Source organism: Pezoporus flaviventris, unplaced genomic scaffold (genome assembly GCF_033815535.1).
Source record: "Pezoporus flaviventris isolate CSIRO_AGI_PZ_B2104156 unplaced genomic scaffold, CSIRO_AGI_Pfla_v1 ptg000031l, whole genome shotgun sequence".
In the NCBI taxonomy this organism is placed as follows: Eukaryota; Metazoa; Chordata; class Aves; order Psittaciformes; family Psittacidae; genus Pezoporus; species Pezoporus flaviventris.
The window spans coordinates 31176096-31197303 of record NW_026892579.1 but is presented as its reverse complement, the minus strand read 5'-3'; the positions used below and the strand labels follow the sequence as shown (position 1 = coordinate 31197303).

The window sequence follows — 21208 nt, the reverse complement described above, 5'->3', positions numbered from 1 at the left end:
TGGTATAATGAGATTAAATCAAGAAAGCAGTATCAAGCGAACTTGACAGATGCAAGGGCAAGAGTCACCATTAGCCATCTTGCAGCTGAAACAGGTTTCTGGTCCTGACTTGGAAAAGAGTACTGTTTCATTAGAGAGTCTGTGACTACCACAAAAAAGAGAAACAAGGTTGACAGGTTTCAGACCTGGTGTGCTGCAGCTGATCAATGTCACACTGCCATACAAATTCTGCAGACTACACAGGCATGCCTTTTCTACAGGCTCTGCAGGCAACTTAATTCTTGCAACTGCCTGCAACAGTTGCAATGCAGCAAAGCAGCTTACTATGGGACAGAACAAATCCTGCAGCTGAAGGAACCAGAGGTGTTTGGTTTGACCAAAAGAAATCCAACAAGGCCCTTGTTGCAGATGTTCCCCATTAACCCAGTACTTACAGTGACCACAAGGCACCCAGTTCATAACAAACCACCAAATGTTCAGCATCGTTGCATGGTGGTAGACATGCAGAACAGTGATCTGATGATTATTTTTCCTCAAAATGAAAAAGAAGGTATCCATGAACTCAATGAGTTTGGAGAAATAGTACCACCAGAGGACACGTATGATCTAGAAAGGAGGAAAGAAGTTTTAGAAACACTGCACATTGTGGGGGCTTTCAACCCTTTTGTTATCCAAGTCATTAAAATCCAGATTCTGTCTGGCACTACTTGGACTGAAGACACTGCTGAGATCTTCTGTAATGCTTCTGCCTCAGCTCTCTCTGTAGGAGATTTGGGTACAAGGCCATAGCCACAGCTGAAAACAGGATGACAGTTTTATAAGGCTGTTGCTGTGCACCTGGAAGAAACAAGTCAATATTTAACCAGAGTGGGTCTCACACTGTTCTCTAAAGGGCCGGTCTGAACAGTGACCGGAAGAAATCATCGCACCTCAGAAAGAGAAGGGGAGTCACAAGGCACGGTGGTTGAATACAGTCCTTGTTTTTTGACCTGGGAACACTTGAAAATTACTCACCAAAATACCAACCATGAATATATTGTAGATTAACTATTATGTTTGACAATGCATTGTCCTTTGTATTGTAAAAGCAGGAAAAAAAACCATACAGTTTGAACAAAATCCACATAATCAATACTGTTCTGCTCTCCACTTATGCACAAGAGGACAATTTGAAACGTTACTAACTGTAAGTCTCAATTACATTACCTTCATATCCGCTTCTCCTCCACTGTGAGTATCCTGACAGAAGAAATTGTATCCTCCTTCCCATACTCCTGTCACCAGCTGAGAAGAACAAAGAACAAAGTGTTATTTGGGGAGAAGGCTGCACCCCGCAGCACATGTAAACCTCCACAGCATCTCTGTGAAGACATCTGGTGCCAAGGGATTCATGGGCCCTTGAGTGTGGCATTATGTTGAATTCAAGCTCCAAGCAGTGATCAAATCATAGTGGAGGGTGAATTAACAAATTCTTCCAGTTGGGGTATACCAGAATAAAAACAGGAAGTAGCATCTTACTTCTACTTATCTCACACAGTGTGTGTTTTGCACAGTCATATTCCAGACAGATTCTCAAGAAATATCTTTTCTTCCTGGCTGATGATCTCATTGTCAGAGAAAGTGAATGGCCAGGGCAAAGTAAATATGTTTTTATTCTGATTATTAAATTTTTTTAAATAAAAAGTTACATTTTTAAGGAAGGTTTATACACAGAGATCTGACTACAATTTTTTCAGCCATGTAACAGGGCAAATCTTCAGCTTTGCTACCTTTAACAGCTAACAAGCGATGTTTCACCATACTGCGATTCTTCCAGATCTTAAATAATTCACTCATCCCGAGTACATTACATCCTTCCCAATACAAGTGACTTCCTTTGCAGGATACGCCATTGCCTGCCTGACTTCCTGGCATAACAAATAACACCTCAGACATGATGGTGTTACTTTTAAGGGTCATGACCAGCTATTAGTCACAAGAGGATGATGGGGAGCCGAGGGGCTGGCTGAAACCTCCACAGAAGCAGGAGGGAAGCTGGACATCTGCATCCCACCCTTTCACAGGTGGGAGACATATGGACAGATTGAGGTGGGTTGGGAGGAGATGCAACGACTCCCAACCTCAATATCAAAACAGAAGGATCACTGGATGTTGCGTATAAAGATGTTTTTCCTTGTGGGAATAGCATGAGGAGAGCAGTAACAAATTTAGATGATTCCCAAGTGAAAAGAAAACTATTCTAAAGGCAGAGACAGATACCCTGCACAAGCAAATTGTCCATTTTTGGCCTTATCTAAGCTTGTGCGGAATGAAAATAAAAGCTTTGCAAGGCTACAGTGGAAAACTCTTTGTACTATAAGTCATTTAAATGATCGCTTGATTAAAGGACTACAATAACTGCCATGATTAAACGCTGCTCAAAACTGTGAATGAGAAGCTCATTCTAAAAGGTAGATAAAGATTATCACTTCAATGATCTGCCTTTTCCTGATGTTATTTCTTTCATGCCTCATTTTGTCCCTAAATTAGCTTCTAAAATACCCAGTCAGCGTAGGTCACTATTTTTTGACCTTCTAAGATAGAATTATTGCCACTATTTAGGAAGGGGAAAAAAACCACATCTTGTTATATCATAACATATAGACCTGGAATTACCTCATGCATTAGAGATAAGTCAATACCACCCTGCCACAGTGAGCGCAGGGCAGCCACATACATCAGTGGCTGACCCAAGCAATTTCTCTATCCAAGCAGAAGGGGCATGCAGCCACAGGAGGACTTCTCTCCTGGCTGTAAGAGCAGGCAGAGCTGTGCAAAGCACACTGGTTTAAAATCAGTACCCTACTAGAGGATCAGCTACATCCTGGAGCAAGCCCTGCACCACTCTGCTCTCAGGGCACTGAGGAAAGCCTGCACGGCTCTGCGGGTGCCTGCCAGTCCCGCAGACGGAAGACCACATTGTGCTGCGATCATGTTGTTAAGAGCTTACAGATGTTTTCATACAGTTATCTTAGCTCAAGGAAGCGTTAGGATAGAAGGATAATCACAACGTTTATATTGCAATTAATCCAAATAGCATCCATCACTAATACTGCAGTCCATAAACCTCTCCCAATAATGGCTAGCGTAGTGAAACACAAATAACTTTCCCTGAAAGCAATGTAGGTTCACTACATAAAGATAACACAACCAAAGGTCAACAGCAAAGGTCTGGATGGATCCTACCTCTCTGAAGGGCAAAGATATCAGTGCAGCAACAAGTAGCTTCAGCTAAACCTGAATACTCCTTTTGTTTCCAGAAGCACATATAATAATATGCTACAAGCTGTGATATTCTCACAGCTACAGGGGTTTAAATGATAGAAGCAAAGCAACATTTGTAGGAAATGGTAACATCTTTTAATATCATATAAATACTATAGTTACAAAAATAATTTAATCCCTCCCTTTCTAGAAGGAACTAAATGGTGAAAAGCTGCTACTGCTATCCATGAACTGCTGCTGCTGCTGCCCACAACCTTGCCTGGGGCAAAATGCAACACACCGACAATCGTTTTCCAGAGCTACCCAGCTGCTCCTTTGCCTGACACCACTATTTCTTGCACCCACAATACTTTCAGCACATGCTGGAAGGCTTCAGGAAACACAGCAGCTGGCCACGAACAGTTCCCAAATGGCTGTGTTATGCTCAAGGCTGGTCATACAGCACCAGGGAGCTGCTTATGTACACCCAGAAAGCAACAGATGGAGGTGTCATAAATTGCCAGTTAGTGCATTTAAGTCATTGCTCATGCTTAATGCGGTCTGCCCCAGGACAACCAGAGTTTCTTACTTCTCCTTACAGCTTCTGTATAGCAGGTCTCAACTTGCCCAGCAACAGAGGCTCGGCAACTCCTCAGCCACCCTAAGCTTGAGACAACCTTTCCGTGCCCACTGTCCCTAGGAATCCTTCATTTCCAGGTTGGCAGGAGCCCAGGCTTGCTTAACGGCATTGCTGATGCACAACCATAGGCGTATCTTCTCTTGAGAAGTTAACCTGTCCAGAAAAGGCTGACTGTAATCACTTTCACAAGAGTATGCGATTTTCAAACTACACAAAAAGAAACAGCTCCTTCATAAGTCAATTAAAATGGTGCTCAAAGTCATTGTTAAGTTCCTGGGCTCAGGGGAAAGCCCTGCAGCTCAAGGTCGCTTTTGTGGTCAAACACCTTGTACTTCCTTCCTCTGCATTTAGTTTTTTGTCTTCAATATAGAAGAAGCTCTCATTTTGTAATTCTGTTGCTAAATGTTTTAAAATGCTGTGGCATGTGTGGCTCTTATCAACTCCAATACCAAAATAAACCAGCACACTAACACCAGTCTCACTGGGCTGTGGGAGAGGTGTTACTGGGGAGAATTTTGTTTTCTTGTGATAAAACCGAAGCCTGAGACACACTGGAGAGGGGCAGATAAGGGACACAGCACTGCATCACGCTGTGATGAATTTACAAGCTTCAAAACAGGGTTAAATTTGAGTGAAAAGAAACCAAACTTCACATCTCTGATCAAAAAAGGCAAATGCCTGCAGAGATAAGAAACTTTATCTTTACATGAACACAGTCACCTCAGGAGAGAGATAAAGGCTTTGGGACCTGTAGAGAAAGAAAGGGGAGGGAAAAGAACAGCCTTGGCAGTGAGCTGTCACCGGGGGCTCACATGCCATGGCAGCTCTTCATTGAGTCCCTTCCTTCCTAAGCAGGGTGCACCCCTTAGGAAGCTTTTCTTACGGCATGAACAGTACTTGCCTCCTCAGGAAAACCTTAGGCTCTCCTCAGGCAGATTCGGGAGGGAATTAATTTTTCAGATGAAGGAAAAGGACAGTAAAGAGATCATACAAAGTGAGCCTTCACCACTGAGCAGCTCTCTCGAACGTAAGTGCACATGGTCCACATCAATTGGCTACAGTATGAATAAAATATATTCTCAAAATAAAATAGTTCTACATCCATAAAACTGGGTACCTGGCATCTCCCTGCTTTGCCAAATTACCCAGCTGAGACTCAGGTAGAGAGGCATGCGCCCTACTCACTACAAGACAACCTCTTCTGCTCTCCTAGGCCTGCCTTGCCTTTTATATTGTCTGGAACGAGCACAGTCCACTACTCTGTTCTGCTAGTACCAGAACACAGCCCAGTTAGTAAATGCACAAACAAATAATTTACAGCAAGTACCAACCAAAACTATCTTAGGAATTCCACATAAGACATACGGTTTCTAGTGATTTTAAAATAGTATGTTATATCAGTAGATCAAATGGTGCAAATATACAATAACTAGAATTATACAAATCCTACAATGCAAATTTTCTCCCTCCCTCCCTCCCCCCCCCCATAATTGCTTACAAACATTCAGATGTAAAGGCCAGAAAACCAAGCAGGTCATTTTTCTCATCCTAGTTTGGAGGATGCCTCACTTTAACATCTTGTTTTGGTCATAAAATACTTAAACTGAGCTGTGATGCTATGAATCATGACCAGAACCACCACAGGTGTAACTCAGGAAAAACTCCAAAGCAGGTTTTCAGGTCTAACATATACAAGCTATTAAAGCAGCTTATTTTCAGACAGGCTACTAACCAAGTTCATAAGTGGTGATGTTTAATGACTTTTCCTCAGTACAGGACTGAAAAGAGTTTAATCCAGCTGAAACTCGAAGTGACAATGAGGAAGAGAACAGTGAGTTAAATCTATTTTTTGAATGCTGCTCTTCACCATTTTATCTTAAGAGCGAGTACATGTACTCTAAAGTGCTGCTGATACACAGCTACCCCTTCAAAGCCAGATTCCATGGCTTACATGATCTGAGTGCGGGTATCACCTCTTTACACAGACACGGGTAACTGTGGAGACACTACAGCTAGAGAACATACCTGGAGGAGCAGGAACCCAAAGTTTTTCCCTATCACCTGGCCCTCCAGCTCTCTCGCTGCAAACATCAAGCAGCACAGTGTTATGTCAGCACGGTTCTCTGCTAGGCACCATTTTTATGGGTCAGTTCCTTGTTGCAGAGCATTGCTCGCCCTCACATCTAGCTTGTATGTGCTGTCAAACACATTTTGTTGCAAATACCATGGGCTTAATAATCTTCATAATGCTGTGGCTTTGTGTATTCCCATTATAAGAGAGGTTTATTTACAATACTGATGAACATTTCCACGTAGATAAAATTACATTAAGAGGGATATTCCCTTTGATGTAATGTGTTTTACTCTATAGGAAGGAAAAGCCTTAATGTTCATTGTAATTTAGTCTCATTCCTTCACAAAATAAAAGCTATTCAGCAGGTTACAAGTATGAGGACTTCTTCAGTATACAATAAATAGTCCCTTCTTGGTAACCAGTTCACTGTTAGCAACAAAAAGGCATTTATAAGATCAACAGTTCAGATCTTTTCTATTGTTTAAATTTATCAGCAGGTTTTGTAACATGGCAGAATGTTACAGTAATTTTCATTTAAACAATGAGTATTATAACAGGTATTCAAGGGAAAAAGACTGGTGACCTGAGAGTTTTAGCCACACTTAGTACAACTGAAGACTGCACTTGTAAAAACCCTCAATAATGCAATTGGAGGTTAAACCAATAGATTATATAATTATAAATAATATCTCCATAAAATAGTGCATATGTTGTACATGAAGTCCTCAGCAACACTACTTTTAGACAAATTAAATAGATCTACACACAAATTTTCCTAGATTATAACATCCTGACAGGGTGGTTAGAAATCTAAGCACATCAAGAACACAATTCTTCCAAGTACCTACTGAATCCAAAACTCCTCTCCCCCCAAGAACTGAGTATCGAAGTTCTTAACAACCCAGCTCAGTAATTTTTGACTAAACAATTCACAAGAGAATTAAATTTAAATTAAATCACTTGTAATCTAAACAGTCACCTTGTAAAACACTATAGCATTAACTACAAACTTGAAGGAGAATTACAGCTTGCTCATACTTCTAAGCAAATGCCAAAAAATAATGAAACATTCATAGCTTTACCTCTAGCTTGTAATTACATGTTGAAAGTGAAATCTCCCCTTACAGAAAGGAGAAATATTTTTGGTTAAAAGCAAGCCAGAGTATTCTGTACATTAAAGCCACACACTCAGTCACTTTCTGACCACATTCTTATTTTCATTGCCGTAGTTCTTCATTTTCACTTCAATAAAAACCATACAATTCTGAGCAAAAGCAACTAAAGTGCTCTATGAGAAGTGGAAAACTTCATACTCTCTTTGTTTTGTTAAGAAAGGAAATAAGTCCACAGAAAGTCCAATTCAGTTTGAAATATATTTGCATGTTCAGATTTTAACTTCCAAGAAAAAAAGATAAATCACAATGGCATTGATGCAATTGTTTCAGCAAAACTAAGAGGACACAAAAGAAGCTATTGCAAGCCTACAGAAACAGATGTGAGGAGTGCGTGCATAATTAAACACGTTTAAGTAAAACATGTTTTGCACTTCAAATCAAGCTGTACTTTTGCATAATCCATCAGCACAATCACACTGAGCACGACTTCTAGGCAAGGAGGAGTTATTGAAGGAGTAGCCAGGTTCAAGCTGAGAGATCAGTGATGCTTTTACTTGCACACTGAGTGAGAGAAGTGCATTTAAAACACTGCTAGCCAAGGTCAGCATAGATGTTTAAGTCAAGGTTTCATACCAAACTTAGAGGTAGCATTAAAACTATGGCTTTCTTCCCTGAGAAGTGACATTGAAGAACAGTTGCAACATTTCTGCAGATGTTGCCTCAGGTTTAGGTAGACTGTCCTCAGATGAAATTTTCAACATAAATCAATATAAATGAAACAGATACTTCAAAAAAACCCTGACTCAGCCCATTTTTTCCTACCTCATAAAACATATACAGAGAAAGCAGCGTAAGTCCAAGGTTGTAGACCACTAGAATACCCCTGCACGAGAAGGGTTGCTTATTCCGCATGTACTTTGGTCCTAGCCATACGATTAGTAAGTACAAGACTGAGAAGATGAAGGTAGGTGTATAGTTCTCCAGAAGAAGCCATCCTTTTACTCTGGGGTCTGAAACAAACAAAAACATATGAACACTTAGATTTTGAAAGGGGAAGAGTTCAATGCACCAAGAAGCAGCTCTACCCAAAATGCTTCTAGAAGGAAAGCAGCAAGCCCTTTTAAGGGCCACACTGCTAACTACAGCAAACTGTCACAAACAAGATTTTAGTTATACAGTTGTTAAAGCAGAAAGAATTCTCTTCTTAAAGCAAAAATATTCTTAAATTATTACTGCTATTCCTTTTAAATACTCATTACCATTCAGAATTGTCATCCATCTTTAATACCACAAAGAGGCTTAAATTATAAAGAAAATCTTTAATGACCCTCTCCCCCTTATTCTCTCAAACCAACTTCTCACAACAGTACACGCATTTTCCTCACAGAGCCAGCAAAGCTGACAGTGCAGCAGATACCTTTGTGTTCATCAGTGGGTGATCCTGATAATTATTTCCTAATCAATACTAATACAATTAGACACTTACGTATGTGCCACTCAAAAGGATTAAGTTTTGGAGTCCTCATATGAGCAATGAAACAGAGCAGTCAGTCCGGTCTGACAAACCAGTCTGTTTGGCAGCGTGTTGACTGGTCAGGAAAAGCACATAACGCACCCCAAATGAGAGGGTTTCAGGGAAACACTAGGGACAAGTGCATGATCCTCTTGAACCACAACTGTGTTTGTCCACACCAACCACAGTATTTCACTCCTCTCACTAAAGTTGGCCCAAAGGACTGAAACCAAGTTTACCAAATTATAATTGAACAATTCAAATATTGCTGCCATTCACAGCCCTGACTTAATTTTAAAGGAGTCATATGTGGATCCTGAATATAAGAAATGAGGCCTTAAATGTAGGTTGGGAAGTAGTTAAGAAAGCTGGGGAATTGCTTGGATTTGCCACCTTTATGGTTCATTATTTTTAAGACACGGCAAATGTAGACCATATGCCAGCACATGCAGTAAGTAATATCAGAACATCCAGACTAATTTAAACTGTCTTAGTATGAAGAAGTGGGAAGGAACAAGGGCACTGAGCTACTAAAAGCAAACAGAAAACACATTTTGAAGGATCAGAGGCTTGTTCCACCTCCTGTGGACTATGTCGTGCGAGGAAGTGGCACTACCATCAGAGGTCCAGTGGGACAAAAAAAAAGAAGAGGTAGAAAAGATGCTACTGCAGCCATCAGAGGAAGAAAACACATGCCACTGAGCAGCATTGCTATGCACACTCTGTGTGGGATGCTGACATTTAATCCCCCCTGTTCAGGACAGGGTGGAACATGGCCACCCCTACCCTAGCTGGAAGCCCACTGCCCGTCTGGTCCCACTGCCTGTTTCTCACACTGATCAAGATTGTTGTCCTCCATCTGCAGACTTCTTCCCAGTGAAAAACCCACCAAAACCATTGTTTCTTAAAAAAAAAAATGGTTTCAAAGAAGCAATGCTTTAAAAAAAAAAACACTTATTTTTTCAGTGAAAAATACCTTTGCAACTATTTCTGAGGGCAAGAGTATTTTTACTCCATCAAATGCAAATCTAAAAAAAAAAATTTAATAAAGCTATTATTAAAATCTAAATTAAAAAAAAAAGGTGGTAAAGATCTCAGTGAGATAAGTCATTCACTAAGACTAGCAACATGAACTTAACTGACAGAATAGCAGCACATATGATTGTCATACCTGAAGAGTTAATAATTCTTCAGGTCAAAAGATCAGAGGGACTGAGCAGAATCATACAGTCTTTATAAAGAATCATACAGTTTGTTGCTTTGCAGATATTAAAAGAAGTAGTCACCTGTCAACATCAGGATGTTAGAAGGAAGCTGTTTCTTGCGTTCTAGTATCTGCACTTTAATATTGGGTTTATTTATGTATTTAATTTTTGTCAAATCTTACCTCTGGGTCCAAGCCAAACATCAAGGTAGCTATTGATTGTTTTATCTACAAGTTCCATTTTTCAACCTATTGAAATGAAAAAAAGAAAGTTAGCTCTTCAGCTCACAAAAATAATCATCTGAACACCATCTGCTAGGGTTAGCAAAGAAAATACTAATCTGCAAAAACTGCAGCAGACATACTGGACATTACCAGCATATATAAAGTACATAAAGCTTATTCTAATCCCGGAGAACCCCTAGTGAAGGAGCAGCATTTCACACTGAAATAGTCATGGATCTAGATACGTAGAAGCTTAAAATAACAAGTTCAGATTAACCTGAAGTTCTTTTTAACTCTGTATCTTGTAAGTGCAAATACAGGATGGCATCTTGCAAGAGATCCTTCTGCAGTGAGAAAGAGGAGGAGGAAGACAGCTGGACCTTGAGAAAGCCAGCAACATTGACATTTTCAAATAAATACTAAGAAGCTCTTTTAACAAAGATATAGCTGGGGAGGAGGAGGAGGAGAGAAGGGAAAAAAGTAAAAACTGGTTCTGCTGTCACTTTTGCAGAGAGGTGACTGATCACAGCTCTTGGTTAACAGCCATAAAACCAAGAGATCAACAGTTACTGAATGACAGAGAGGGCTGCAGAGGCAAGGGAGAAAACATGGCAGTTTGTGGCACAAGCATCACCATCTAGTTCCAGAAACTGCCTGAGGGTAAGACATCACCAGATAAGGCTTATCTAACATCAGTACAGCAGAGTGATTAAAATGTCATCTGTCAGCGCCTCATGTAGCCAGTAATTATGGTAGCACCTGGCAGATATACTGTAGTACAGAAGTTGCTGTACCTCCCTAAGGTTAAAGCAGAAAAGGAGTAGCCACACTTTCCATGAACAGGGACAGATGTCCATGAGGCTGTTCAAGAGAAGAGGAAGCAATTTTCTTCTTAAGAAAAATAACAACAAACACCCCCAAAACAAACCAAAACCCAAACGCCCCCAAATCCCTCCCCCCCAAAAGTACTAATATTAACAGCAACTTTTAGTTACCGGGAAAAAAAAACCTAAGTAACACATAAGCTATCGTCATAGCCACAGCACAAACTGAAACAATGACATGAGTTTACACGTAGTTGCTAACAACAGAAAATTTCATGTCTTTTTTTTTCCAGTTCTAGCCAGCGACATCTCTCTTCACATGTGAAAACCCTGCCTCTAGGAGATTTCTGATTTATGCAAGTAAGACTTAGATTTATTTTATTTAATTTTAAAGATCCAATTTAGATTGGATATAAGGAAGAAGTTATTTACTGTGAGGGTGGTGAAGCACTGAAATGGGTTGCCCAAGGAACCTGTAAATGCTCCATCCCTGGTGGTGCTCAAGACCAGGTTGGACAGAGCCTTGGGTGACATTGTTTAGTGTGAAGTGTCCTTGCCCACGGCAGGGGGGTTGGAACTTGATGATCTTAAGGTCCTTTCCAGCCCTAACTATTCTATAATTCTATGATTAAGATGAAGAGTAGGTCCTCTGGTTTTAGTCAGATGGAACTGACACTTCCACTTCCTTTGAGGCCAGTGAGAAAAGCCAAGCAGGATGCAAAAAATGTCCTGGTCCAAAGCGGGACTGAAGCTGCCTGGCACCCATAGAGGCTTTGACTTCCCATGGGACCAAGAAAATGCAACAGACTTGGCTGTGTCTTCTATGTAATACACATCCCTTCTACTGCAAGGCTCCAGACTTGCTCACCAAGGATTTCTGGCTGCACCCCCAACCCACCGTTTCCCATGGGGTCTCTTAGGGACACACACTGAAGAGGACTTTCCCTTCTGTGTGCATAGTCTTTGTACTGCTTTGGACTACAAACTGGCACAGAAACCTCCCTGGAATCTGATTACCAGGCACAAACAAAATAGCTTGATTAAAATAACCAGGAGTGCTAAAAGACTTCTTCAGTCCTGATTCATACCACTTTTATTTTCCGACTGAAGAAGCCTAGCCCAAATAAGCACACACTTGACAAGAAGGTGCATTTTTGGGATTACATCACCTCACCAGTTATGACACACAGAGGCTGCAAGCACTTGCATGAATGGCCATAGCCCTGGCACACCACTGTTGTAGGAATAAGGAAATTTAACTGAGGAGCTTATGCTGCGCTACCAGAAGCATGAACATCAGGAAGACTGAGAAATGAGTGTATCATTTCAAAGGAGAAGAAAGGAAGATATCCAAAGCAAGCTTGTTTCCCCTCCTCCTCCTTTTTAAAATCTGACAGCTATTAAACATTGCCAGGAAAAGCACTCCCCAGCAGATAATTCATTTTGTTGCCTGAAATCCCCACACTTAATTTGTCTCTCCTTTGATCCCGTACTGATTGACTTAGTTACACAGCACTGCACCATACAATCACCCAGCATCTGCGCCAGACTTCATCTCCCCTTTTTGCAGAGGAATACTTCAGAGGGGAGAGTCTGTTTCAAAAAAAAAAAAAAACCAAAACAAACAACAAAGGTTTCTTATACAAAAATATTGTAAGAAAAAGCTCAATTCAGAACCAACTTGCTTTATACTGCTGTTTGCTGGACACTGAAAATGCAGATATGTAAGTGAAACAACTAAAAAACGAGAAACAAACCCAGCATAGCTATAGCAAAGACAACAAGAAATGAAACTGTGTGTTCAACCCTCCCACAAAATTTGCAGAAAATCTTATTCCCCAAGAGGAGGAGGCTTTCTGCAGAGGTCTCATCTTTTTCATGCTGTGACCCCAAGACAGCTTTTTGTGCCAGCATTATCAGACAGCAGACTGTAAAAGGCACAGCAAAGGAGGAACTACTTCTGGTGTCGATTTCCAGAATCTGCAGAAAAAGAAATTGTTTCAAAAGGAACTCATTTGCGTAACAGTAAAACAGAGGGAAACAATATGCTTTTGTTCCAGAGGGGGTGATGTGAAAATGCATCAAGTCTCCTGCCAACAGCCACACAACATTAAACACTGCTTCAATGGCAGGAACTACAAAGGTTCTTTTTTAATTAGAATAGTTTCCCAATTCAGAGGAACATCGACTCCCAGAAAAATTAAATGAGTGGCCATTTGAAATCTGCATGTTTCCTAATACTGAAAGTAAGCAAATTCTGCAACTGACCACATACACAAACAGATCACTAGCAATACTCCTTTACCTAGAAGCCATCTCACAGAGAGGCACATTATTCATACAGTAGTTTGGATTGGAAGGGACCTTTAACTGGTCATCTAGTCCAATCCCGCCTGCAATGAACAGACATCTTAAAACAGACAAGGTTGTTCAGAGCCCTGTCCAACCTGACCTTGAATGTTTCCAAGGATGGGACATCTACCACCTCTCTGAGCAACCTGGTTCCATTGCCTCACCACCCTCATTGTAAAAAATGTTTTCCTTCTATGTACTCTAAATCTACCCTCTTTTAGTTTAAAGCCTCGTCCTATCACAATATGGCCGACTAAAAAGTCTGTTTCCATATTCTTTATCAGGCACCTTTAGGTACTGGAAGGCTGCAATAAGGTCCCCCTTATTAAGAGAACCTTCTCTTCTCCAGGCTGAACAACCCCAACTCTCTCAGCCTGCCTTCACAGGAGAGGTGCTCCAGCCCTCTGATCATTTTTATAGCCCTCCTCTGGACCTGCTCCAACAGGTCCATGTATCTCCTGCAGTGAGGAATCTAGAGCTGAATGCAGATTCTAGTGGGATCTCACCAGAGTGGAGGAGAGGGGCAAAATCACCTCCCCTGGCCTGCTGGCCATACTCCTTTTGATGCAACCCAGGATACGGCTGGCTTTCTGGGCTGTGAATGCCCATTGCTAGGTCATGTCCAGCTTCTCATCCACCAGCACCCCCAAGTCTTTCTCTGCAGGGCTGTATTGATACTGGGGATTGCTCCAACCCAGGTGCAGGACCTTGCACTTGGCCTTGTTAAACATGAGGTTTGTATGGTCTACTTCTTGAGCTTGTCCAGGTCCCTGCTGATGGCATCGCATCCCTCAGGTGCGTCAACCCTTCACTCAGTCTGGTGTCATCAGCAAACCTGCTGAGGGTGCACTCGATTCTGCCTTTCTACAGTGGACAGGAAAGAAATCATCCTTTCTGCTACCACATTTTACTAGTGCAGTAAGGCTCCTGAACACCAGGGCAAGCTGGATCTGAGTCTGAAAGCACCCAGGCTTAGAACCTGAAAAATGCTTTACTCCTTCAAGTTCAAGTATTTCATCCAGGAAAAGGCATATCTGATGTCTTAAACAAAACAAAGTAAGTGGGCTCCCAATTCTGCAACACAGACATAATGAAAGCTAAATTTACAACTTGCCCCAACAAGATTGAGCCACATCATTAAAATATTACTTTTCCAAAAATCCTCTGGATTTAGACAGACAGGGACATTTTGGGCATCCACAGAACATTCTGCATCCTTGATCCACTTCTGGCACTGCGAGCTGGGACATGCACTGTGCTCCAGCAGCCACCCTGTGTCTGGGCTGAAGAGGTGAGCTCTGCCCTGCCACTCAAGTCCATGCATGGATGACCCTGGTGCTCCTTCATGTGGCAATCAAAAATACAGGCCAAAGGCTACACAGAAATGTGCTTTTCTTGCAATATTTTTCTTTTTTTTTTTGTTGAAATTATTTATAAAGTTTTTTCCTACAGGTTACTAGCAGTGACAACCGGCTCTTCCAACATGAAGCACTACTCTGAGGAAAAAAGGGCTGCTAAATACTTAAGTATTTTAGCAGCTCCCACCCTTCAAAGGAAATCCTCTCCTAAGCTTTCCACAGAAAACACATTCTGGAAGTTTATGCCAAAAAGTGATTTAAAAATTCTTGGTCACATTTTAATGTTGTTTCTTGAGTTTCTTCTTGGAGTAACTTCAGTTGCAGATACTTTCAGGTACAAAGATAAAGCACAAAACCACAAAGGTTTGCTCCCTGTCCCATGCCACCCTTTTTAAGCAAACCAGACAGCAGCAACAAAACATTCTGGGCTGAAAGCTCAAAGCACTGGGAGCCTGCTTGCTTTCAGCAGGATCCTCCAGCTCTCATCCTGCTGCTCAAGAACTCCCCGGAACGACAGACCCCAGTTTTCACATGTAAGTGCCTGAACTTGAGTTCCAAAAAAATCCCCAAAATAGACATCAAAATAATCTTGCTATCTTCTGACAGGAATGTACTGCCAGGCCTGGCTGCTGAGCCTTCTTGGAAAACAGCCACTTTCTCTGGTCTTAAATTAGGACTTTGCAGCCTAATTTTAGGCATTTGATTTTGGAAATCTTGAACTGTGTTTTCTCATCGAAGCAATGTTTCCCAGTCCCTGCCACTGCCCTCCTTCAAAAGTACAAACTATCCCTTCTCCAAAAACACAACGATCATGCTGGCTTTGGCTTTTGTAAAAGTACTGGAATTGAAAACACTCAGCTGCTCAAGAACTGGAAGACAGCATCGATAATCAAAGCTGTCAACCATTTTCTGTCCACTTTCCAAAGCTGCCCAGTTTCTCCTTTCTATTCTTAAAGCCTTAACTGCCCTTTTTGAACACCTCTACACCCTCTTAGGTCCCAAACATGCTCAGCATTATCAATAAAAGAAATTTAGAATAAACCACAGTCCATATTGATCTGAAAGCTGCTTATTTTATGGGAAGCAGCTGAAGCATGATTTTGCACTTCAGTTTTGTTAAAATGCAGGAAACTATTTTTAATCTTTATTTTGCAAGTGTATCTCTAGCAAAGCGATGCGGATTTTAGGCCCACCATGCATCAATAGCAAATCCTCCAGCCTGCTGCTGATTCTGGGGACCCACAGTGCTGAGCTTTCAGTCTCACCAGCAGTGCCATCACAAGGAAGTTTAGAAAGAAATGATTTGTATAAAACACAGGGAAGTGTAAAAAATGCAGGACAAAGGAGAGAAGCCAGTCTCAAACAGTTTAACCTCAATGGTATTTCAAAGCATGCGAAAGTGCAGGGGGTACAGGAAGACTTTGGCCAGTTAACCAGGGGTATGATTTCATGCCATTACTTTTCCTGTCATTCCACTCCCTCCAAATCCTGCAGTAATGATTACTTTCCTGCATAAACCCAGTTGTGGTAATTAAAGCATTTTACAGAACAGAAACAAATAGAAGAAAGGATACTGCAAAATGGAATGACTAAATGTGTTCAATACCCAATACCTCATTAAACCAGAATCTAATCATCTACAGACAGGTGAGTTAAGACAAATCACATATCCCTGCAGTTTTATTCACATTTTCAGCAAATCTGAACTAGCTTAAATTAGGATCTGAGAGTTCTAGGATTTGGACATTCACATGCATTTCATCCCCCTCACTGTCAACAGCTCTTGCTGCACCACAAGATAACTTCAGCCAGAGGGAAAACACTGAAGGATATGGCCAGGCACTAAGAACAAGTTGAAAGCAACCATACAAATGTATTAAGAATCAGGAGGAAAATGGTACATCACGACCTCTCCATCCCAGAGGGATGCATCCAGCTACAAATAAAGATCTCTCACGCCGCAGAGCTCCCCTTAGCAGCAGCAGATCTGGCATCCCTCAGCACTACAGTAAAATGCTTTTTGCAACAGCATGCATTTTTCCAGAATAAAATGTTGGAGGGGGTACCCTGTGCCCATGCCTCAGCACTGTGATACTGGAAACTTCCTTGTCACTGGCAGCTTAGAGCATGCTGCTGTTAGAGTAATGAAGTGCAGACTGCAAAAGTATTTACAGAAATAAAATGGTGAGGAAGAAAAGGCAAAGCAAGCAGGTTTATTCAACTGCTGTGTGGTAACAGCACGCAACTATAAACGAGCAAGGACACTGCACAGACAACTCCAGGCCAGGGAGTTAAAGAACTGGTTAGTTAGTTAGTTAGTTAGTTAGTTAGTTAGTTAGTTAATTTAAAATGGGACAGAAACAGAAGAGAGGATCTGTAGCAAACTAGATGGAAACAGGGAGAATACATGCATGGCACAAGAGCTACTAGTTGACCTTTTTGGAAGGAAAGCCAAAGCACAGTATTTGCTGTATAGCTGTGCTCCAAAGCCCTCCTCCCCAGGCAGTATGTGAATGTTTATTAAAAGCTATAAACAGGTGCTTATTAATCTGAAGCTCCCTCTTTTTTCAAAGCTGTTCTGGTATTGCAGTTGGGAAAGCACCACTAGCTGTAGCTCACAATGGCAAGTTAGCCAGAAGAAGCCTGGGAAGGTAAAGAGAGAGAAGGTGAAGGAGTCAAAAGCTAAGCCCAGAGAACCATAAGGACTTCAGCTTTCATTCTGGGTCTCCTTTCTCTCATTGAAGTGACACCTTCAAGAAAGACTGAAAAACTGCTCTCCTCTCCTTTAATAAAGGGACTCTTATGATCTCTGTGCACTTCACTCAAACCAACTTTTTACTTGCACAAGAGAAAAATGAAGATTCAGACCCCAAAGTCTATTTTAATGAGTCTCCTTGGTCAAAAGGCTGCATTTTCTAACAACAGAGCTCATGACACCACAGCCAACAGGTCCAAAGGACAGAGAAGCCCAGTCTTGCATGACTGTTACTAGCAGCAGAGTTCAAGAGTACTGTGCAGCTTCAGGACAGTAAACCTCAATTTACCTTTTTTTTTTTTTTACATGCCACCATCTCATAATTAAAATTTAAAACCCAAGAAGTATGAAGAAACAGAAGAGTTACAAATGGGGCTGTCCTCTCACTTGAAACCTCATTTTCTTCAGCACCAGCAGCTGCGGCACTGAGTCTGAGCACCAAGAGAGGTTCTGGCACCAGCCTGCCCCTTCCTCCTGCTGAGGTCTGAAGCCAGAGGACATCTCAAGAATAAAACTTAAAGTACAGGGCAGATCTATAATTCTTCATTATCTTCTTTGCATTTACTAACTTGCTATCTGACCCATAAAAGCATCTGCAATTCTCTTGCACATGTGAAAGCAAGAAATGGCTGAGCACAGCTATCCAGTAAACCAGGTTTAGCTATAAAAAGGTTGTCTGGGGCTCACATGCCGACTAGATACAGTGATCCAATGAAAATCTGAGTAATTAGGGGAAGATCGTAAAAGCTGAGGGGTGACAGTCACGAAGGCAATGCTATGCCATGCAAGCTGACTACTACAGGGATAACAGTACACATAAAACCTGAATTAAGATGTCCTGCTAAGATGTGTAACTACAACCTCTGTGTTCAGATGGGTAAAATGACGCCTTTTGGGGGACTGCTTGTGTTTGGGAAACTAGATCACACTGAAAAAGCACACACAAACAAGTCACCCTTAGGCAAGTATGTTAAGTATTTATTTGAGTGCTTACTTTCATTTCCAGTGGGCATGGGGTGACCTGGAGTGATACTGGAGAAGCCAAATTCCCTGGTGGGCCCTAATGCACATTCCTCAATAAAATAGTTACATTCCTCAATAAAAGTTAATTTCTACACTTTTACCCTAAAGGAAGAAAAGATGCATCCTGACACTGCAAATGCATGGCACATCTTTCCTTGCCGTTTTGTCATCTGACCAGCTCACTATGAGAAGCCAATCTTAAAACCTTTCTATATTTCTGCTGTACTCCTGTGAGACATGAGCTAATCCTGTACGGCTGCAGCTGCACCAGTACTTGGTGCCTTCATTTTAAGATGCTAAACATCATGCCAGATTGTACAACCACACAAAGTGAACAGTACTAACAAAACAAAGTCAGTCTAGCTTCAAACAGAAGATAGTACCAAAAATGTTCCTTTTCCCACCATTCTGAGAATTAATATAAAAGAGAAAAAAAAAAAAAGATTCCAGGTACAATTGTTACGTCACGGCATCGTTCTGCTCAGGACAAAACCCTGTCAAACCCCTTGCCTTTAAAACAGCACAAAAATCATTGCCTCATCATTCAGAAAAGCAACTGCCTTTGAACATCTAAACTCCTCTCCAAATAATAAAGATGTTGATGCTATCTATGCAAAGTAAGATGTTGACATTTGTTTTCTTCCTGCCCCGAACTGACAAGGAATACTGAAAGTGAAAACTACATGTCTTGTATAGAGGCAGAAGTTGACGAGACTGGAGATTTCTAACAGATTCATCAGTCAGATCATTCCTCCCCTTTCCCTTCTGGCACAACACTTAGCACATCTGCAAATTAAGTGTTCCCAGAACTGTGTAGGCAACTGATGGTGGTTCTGTTACACAAGCTCAGGGGTGAAAAGCCTGGTGGGTCCCAAGGAGCTGAACATCCTTGCCTGCACTAGACCAATCCCAAACCAACCCCTGATGAGAACCAGCAAGTTCAGGATACAGAATCACTGCTGTAACAAGGGCCCCTGTAAAAGATGACTAACCTGTACATTTCTACCTGTACATTTTCTTAGTTTAATGTTGGTAGCACTTTCCTATCTATTACTTCACTGGAAGCCCCTGCTCCATGCACCAAGTACTGCAGTTTCTTACATTTTATTGTTTTAAGGGGAGAAAGACCAACCAGCCAATTAAAAGGAAATACTGTAATGGTAAAGCTTAGTGTGATCTTACCACTACTCTATGAATGAGTCTATAGACAACTGAAGGAAAAAAAAGGCCACACTGTCCACATGTCTGGCAACTGCCAAGCTGTTTTCTACAAGATTGTATTATAAAAAACTCAGGTTCCTGCAGAAGTCAGGCAGGGAACTCCAGCAAAATAAGTCAGTTTCCTCCAGAATTTAACCACTTTCTTCTATTAGGAAGATAAAACAAACTCCTGGTGCAGTGGAAACTCCACTGCCATTAAAACCTGTTCCAATGAAGAACACACTAGACTGAACTTCCAGCTGTAGTGCTAAGGTGCAAAAGGTTTACTGCATTCGCTTCACGCTTTCAAAAGCACTAGAGCAAAGGCAGGGTTGGTATTGTAATTTCCTATATCCTTTTTAAATATAGGGACAAACTAACACACCCATATAAGCAGCAGGAAGTAAGTATCCTCCCCGACCCTGCAGCTATCCCATCCTCTGCAGGGCAGCAGTCCCCTAGAGAAGTGGGTACCAAATTCACCTCCTCTGCCTCATCACTTGTGCAAAGTCCCTCTCAAACAACGTCTGCAGAAACTTCCGCATTCCTAAAGATAAGCTCCCTCCACATAGGCATTTTTTCTGCTCATGCCAGCTATGGTGCTGGCTTATGCCCACCAGTAACCATCACATCACTTCATCCGTGCTGGACTGCTCCATTCAGCCAGGTCCATACCTCTACCTGAGGCATGTGGGGTTACCAGGAGCAACCAAGAACAGATTTGACACTGCTGCAAGGGGTGCTTTCATTCCTTTCTTACTCTCAAGTGGAGTGAAGCAGGGAAAAACTGAGGTAGCCCCCCCCAAAAAATCAACCTAGTAAGAAGACCAGCTTTCAGGCATGTCTGCTCCACCACCCAATTTACTGCAGAAGAAGCACCAGCCCGAGGCAGGCACATGTGTGACAGTGAGGTCTTACCTGACTGCAGATGAGAAAAGCCATTGCACTGCACCCAGCAAGAAAATGGAACCACAGCAGAAAGAAAGGCAAATAAAACAGGTAGACAAAAAGACACAGAATTTTTAAAGCTGAATTCTAAAAGGCGATTAAGAGAAGGCCAAAATAAAAGGCACTGCACACACATAATTTTACATATAGAATGGTTCTAGTGAAAGTTACAGAAAAAAGAAAATGTGAAATAACAAAAGGCCATACAGGATATGTTATGCAGAGCTAACTTGCAGACACATTACTTTACTGCACTGTAAAAAGCAAACAGCAGCCTTCCTTCCCTCCCTTATTGTTCAAAATACGGAGACCAATTCTAAGACACTTTACTATGTTTCTGTCTTGAAAACTGCAGGACTAATGATGGTCTCAAGGTAGGCCAGATGTGAGAGGACTCAAGGAGAAGGGAGAGAATGCTAACCACTGAGAGACCAATGACAGATTTCTGCAAAAAAAAAGGCAACTTAAATGTTTTATTCAACCTAAATACAGCAAAATATTCCAGTAGAAACAGTGCTAATGAAAATAAATACACAGGAAAGATTAAAATAAAAAGCTAGAGACAGTGATTATGACAAAACATTTACTACGTGCTGGTCAGCTGAGAACCTTGAAGAGAGAAGGGAAGTATCCCTTTTAATTCTCAGCCTTGGAGTATGTTATACTGTAAGAAATGATTACCAACAACCTGCGATTTGAGTCAGACCTTTGAGTGTAGTAGCCTAAGACTAAAT

General features: G+C 41.5%; 1 protein-coding gene across 1 annotated transcript in view; it reads right to left on the bottom strand.

Annotated features, from left to right (window-relative positions):
* ELOVL5 (ELOVL fatty acid elongase 5) overlaps positions 1-21208 on the bottom strand; it is a 39093-nt gene that overhangs the window by 6531 nt on the left and 11354 nt on the right. The window contains exons 2-5 of the mRNA XM_061460612.1: positions 9973-10038; positions 7895-8082; positions 1207-1284; positions 435-606 (exon numbers count right to left, since the gene is read on the bottom strand). Of these exons, the coding sequence (XP_061316596.1) occupies positions 435-606; positions 1207-1284; positions 7895-8082; positions 9973-10030 (496 nt within the window). The 5' untranslated portion in view covers positions 10031-10038. The remainder of the gene's footprint in view (positions 1-434; positions 607-1206; positions 1285-7894; positions 8083-9972; positions 10039-21208) is intronic.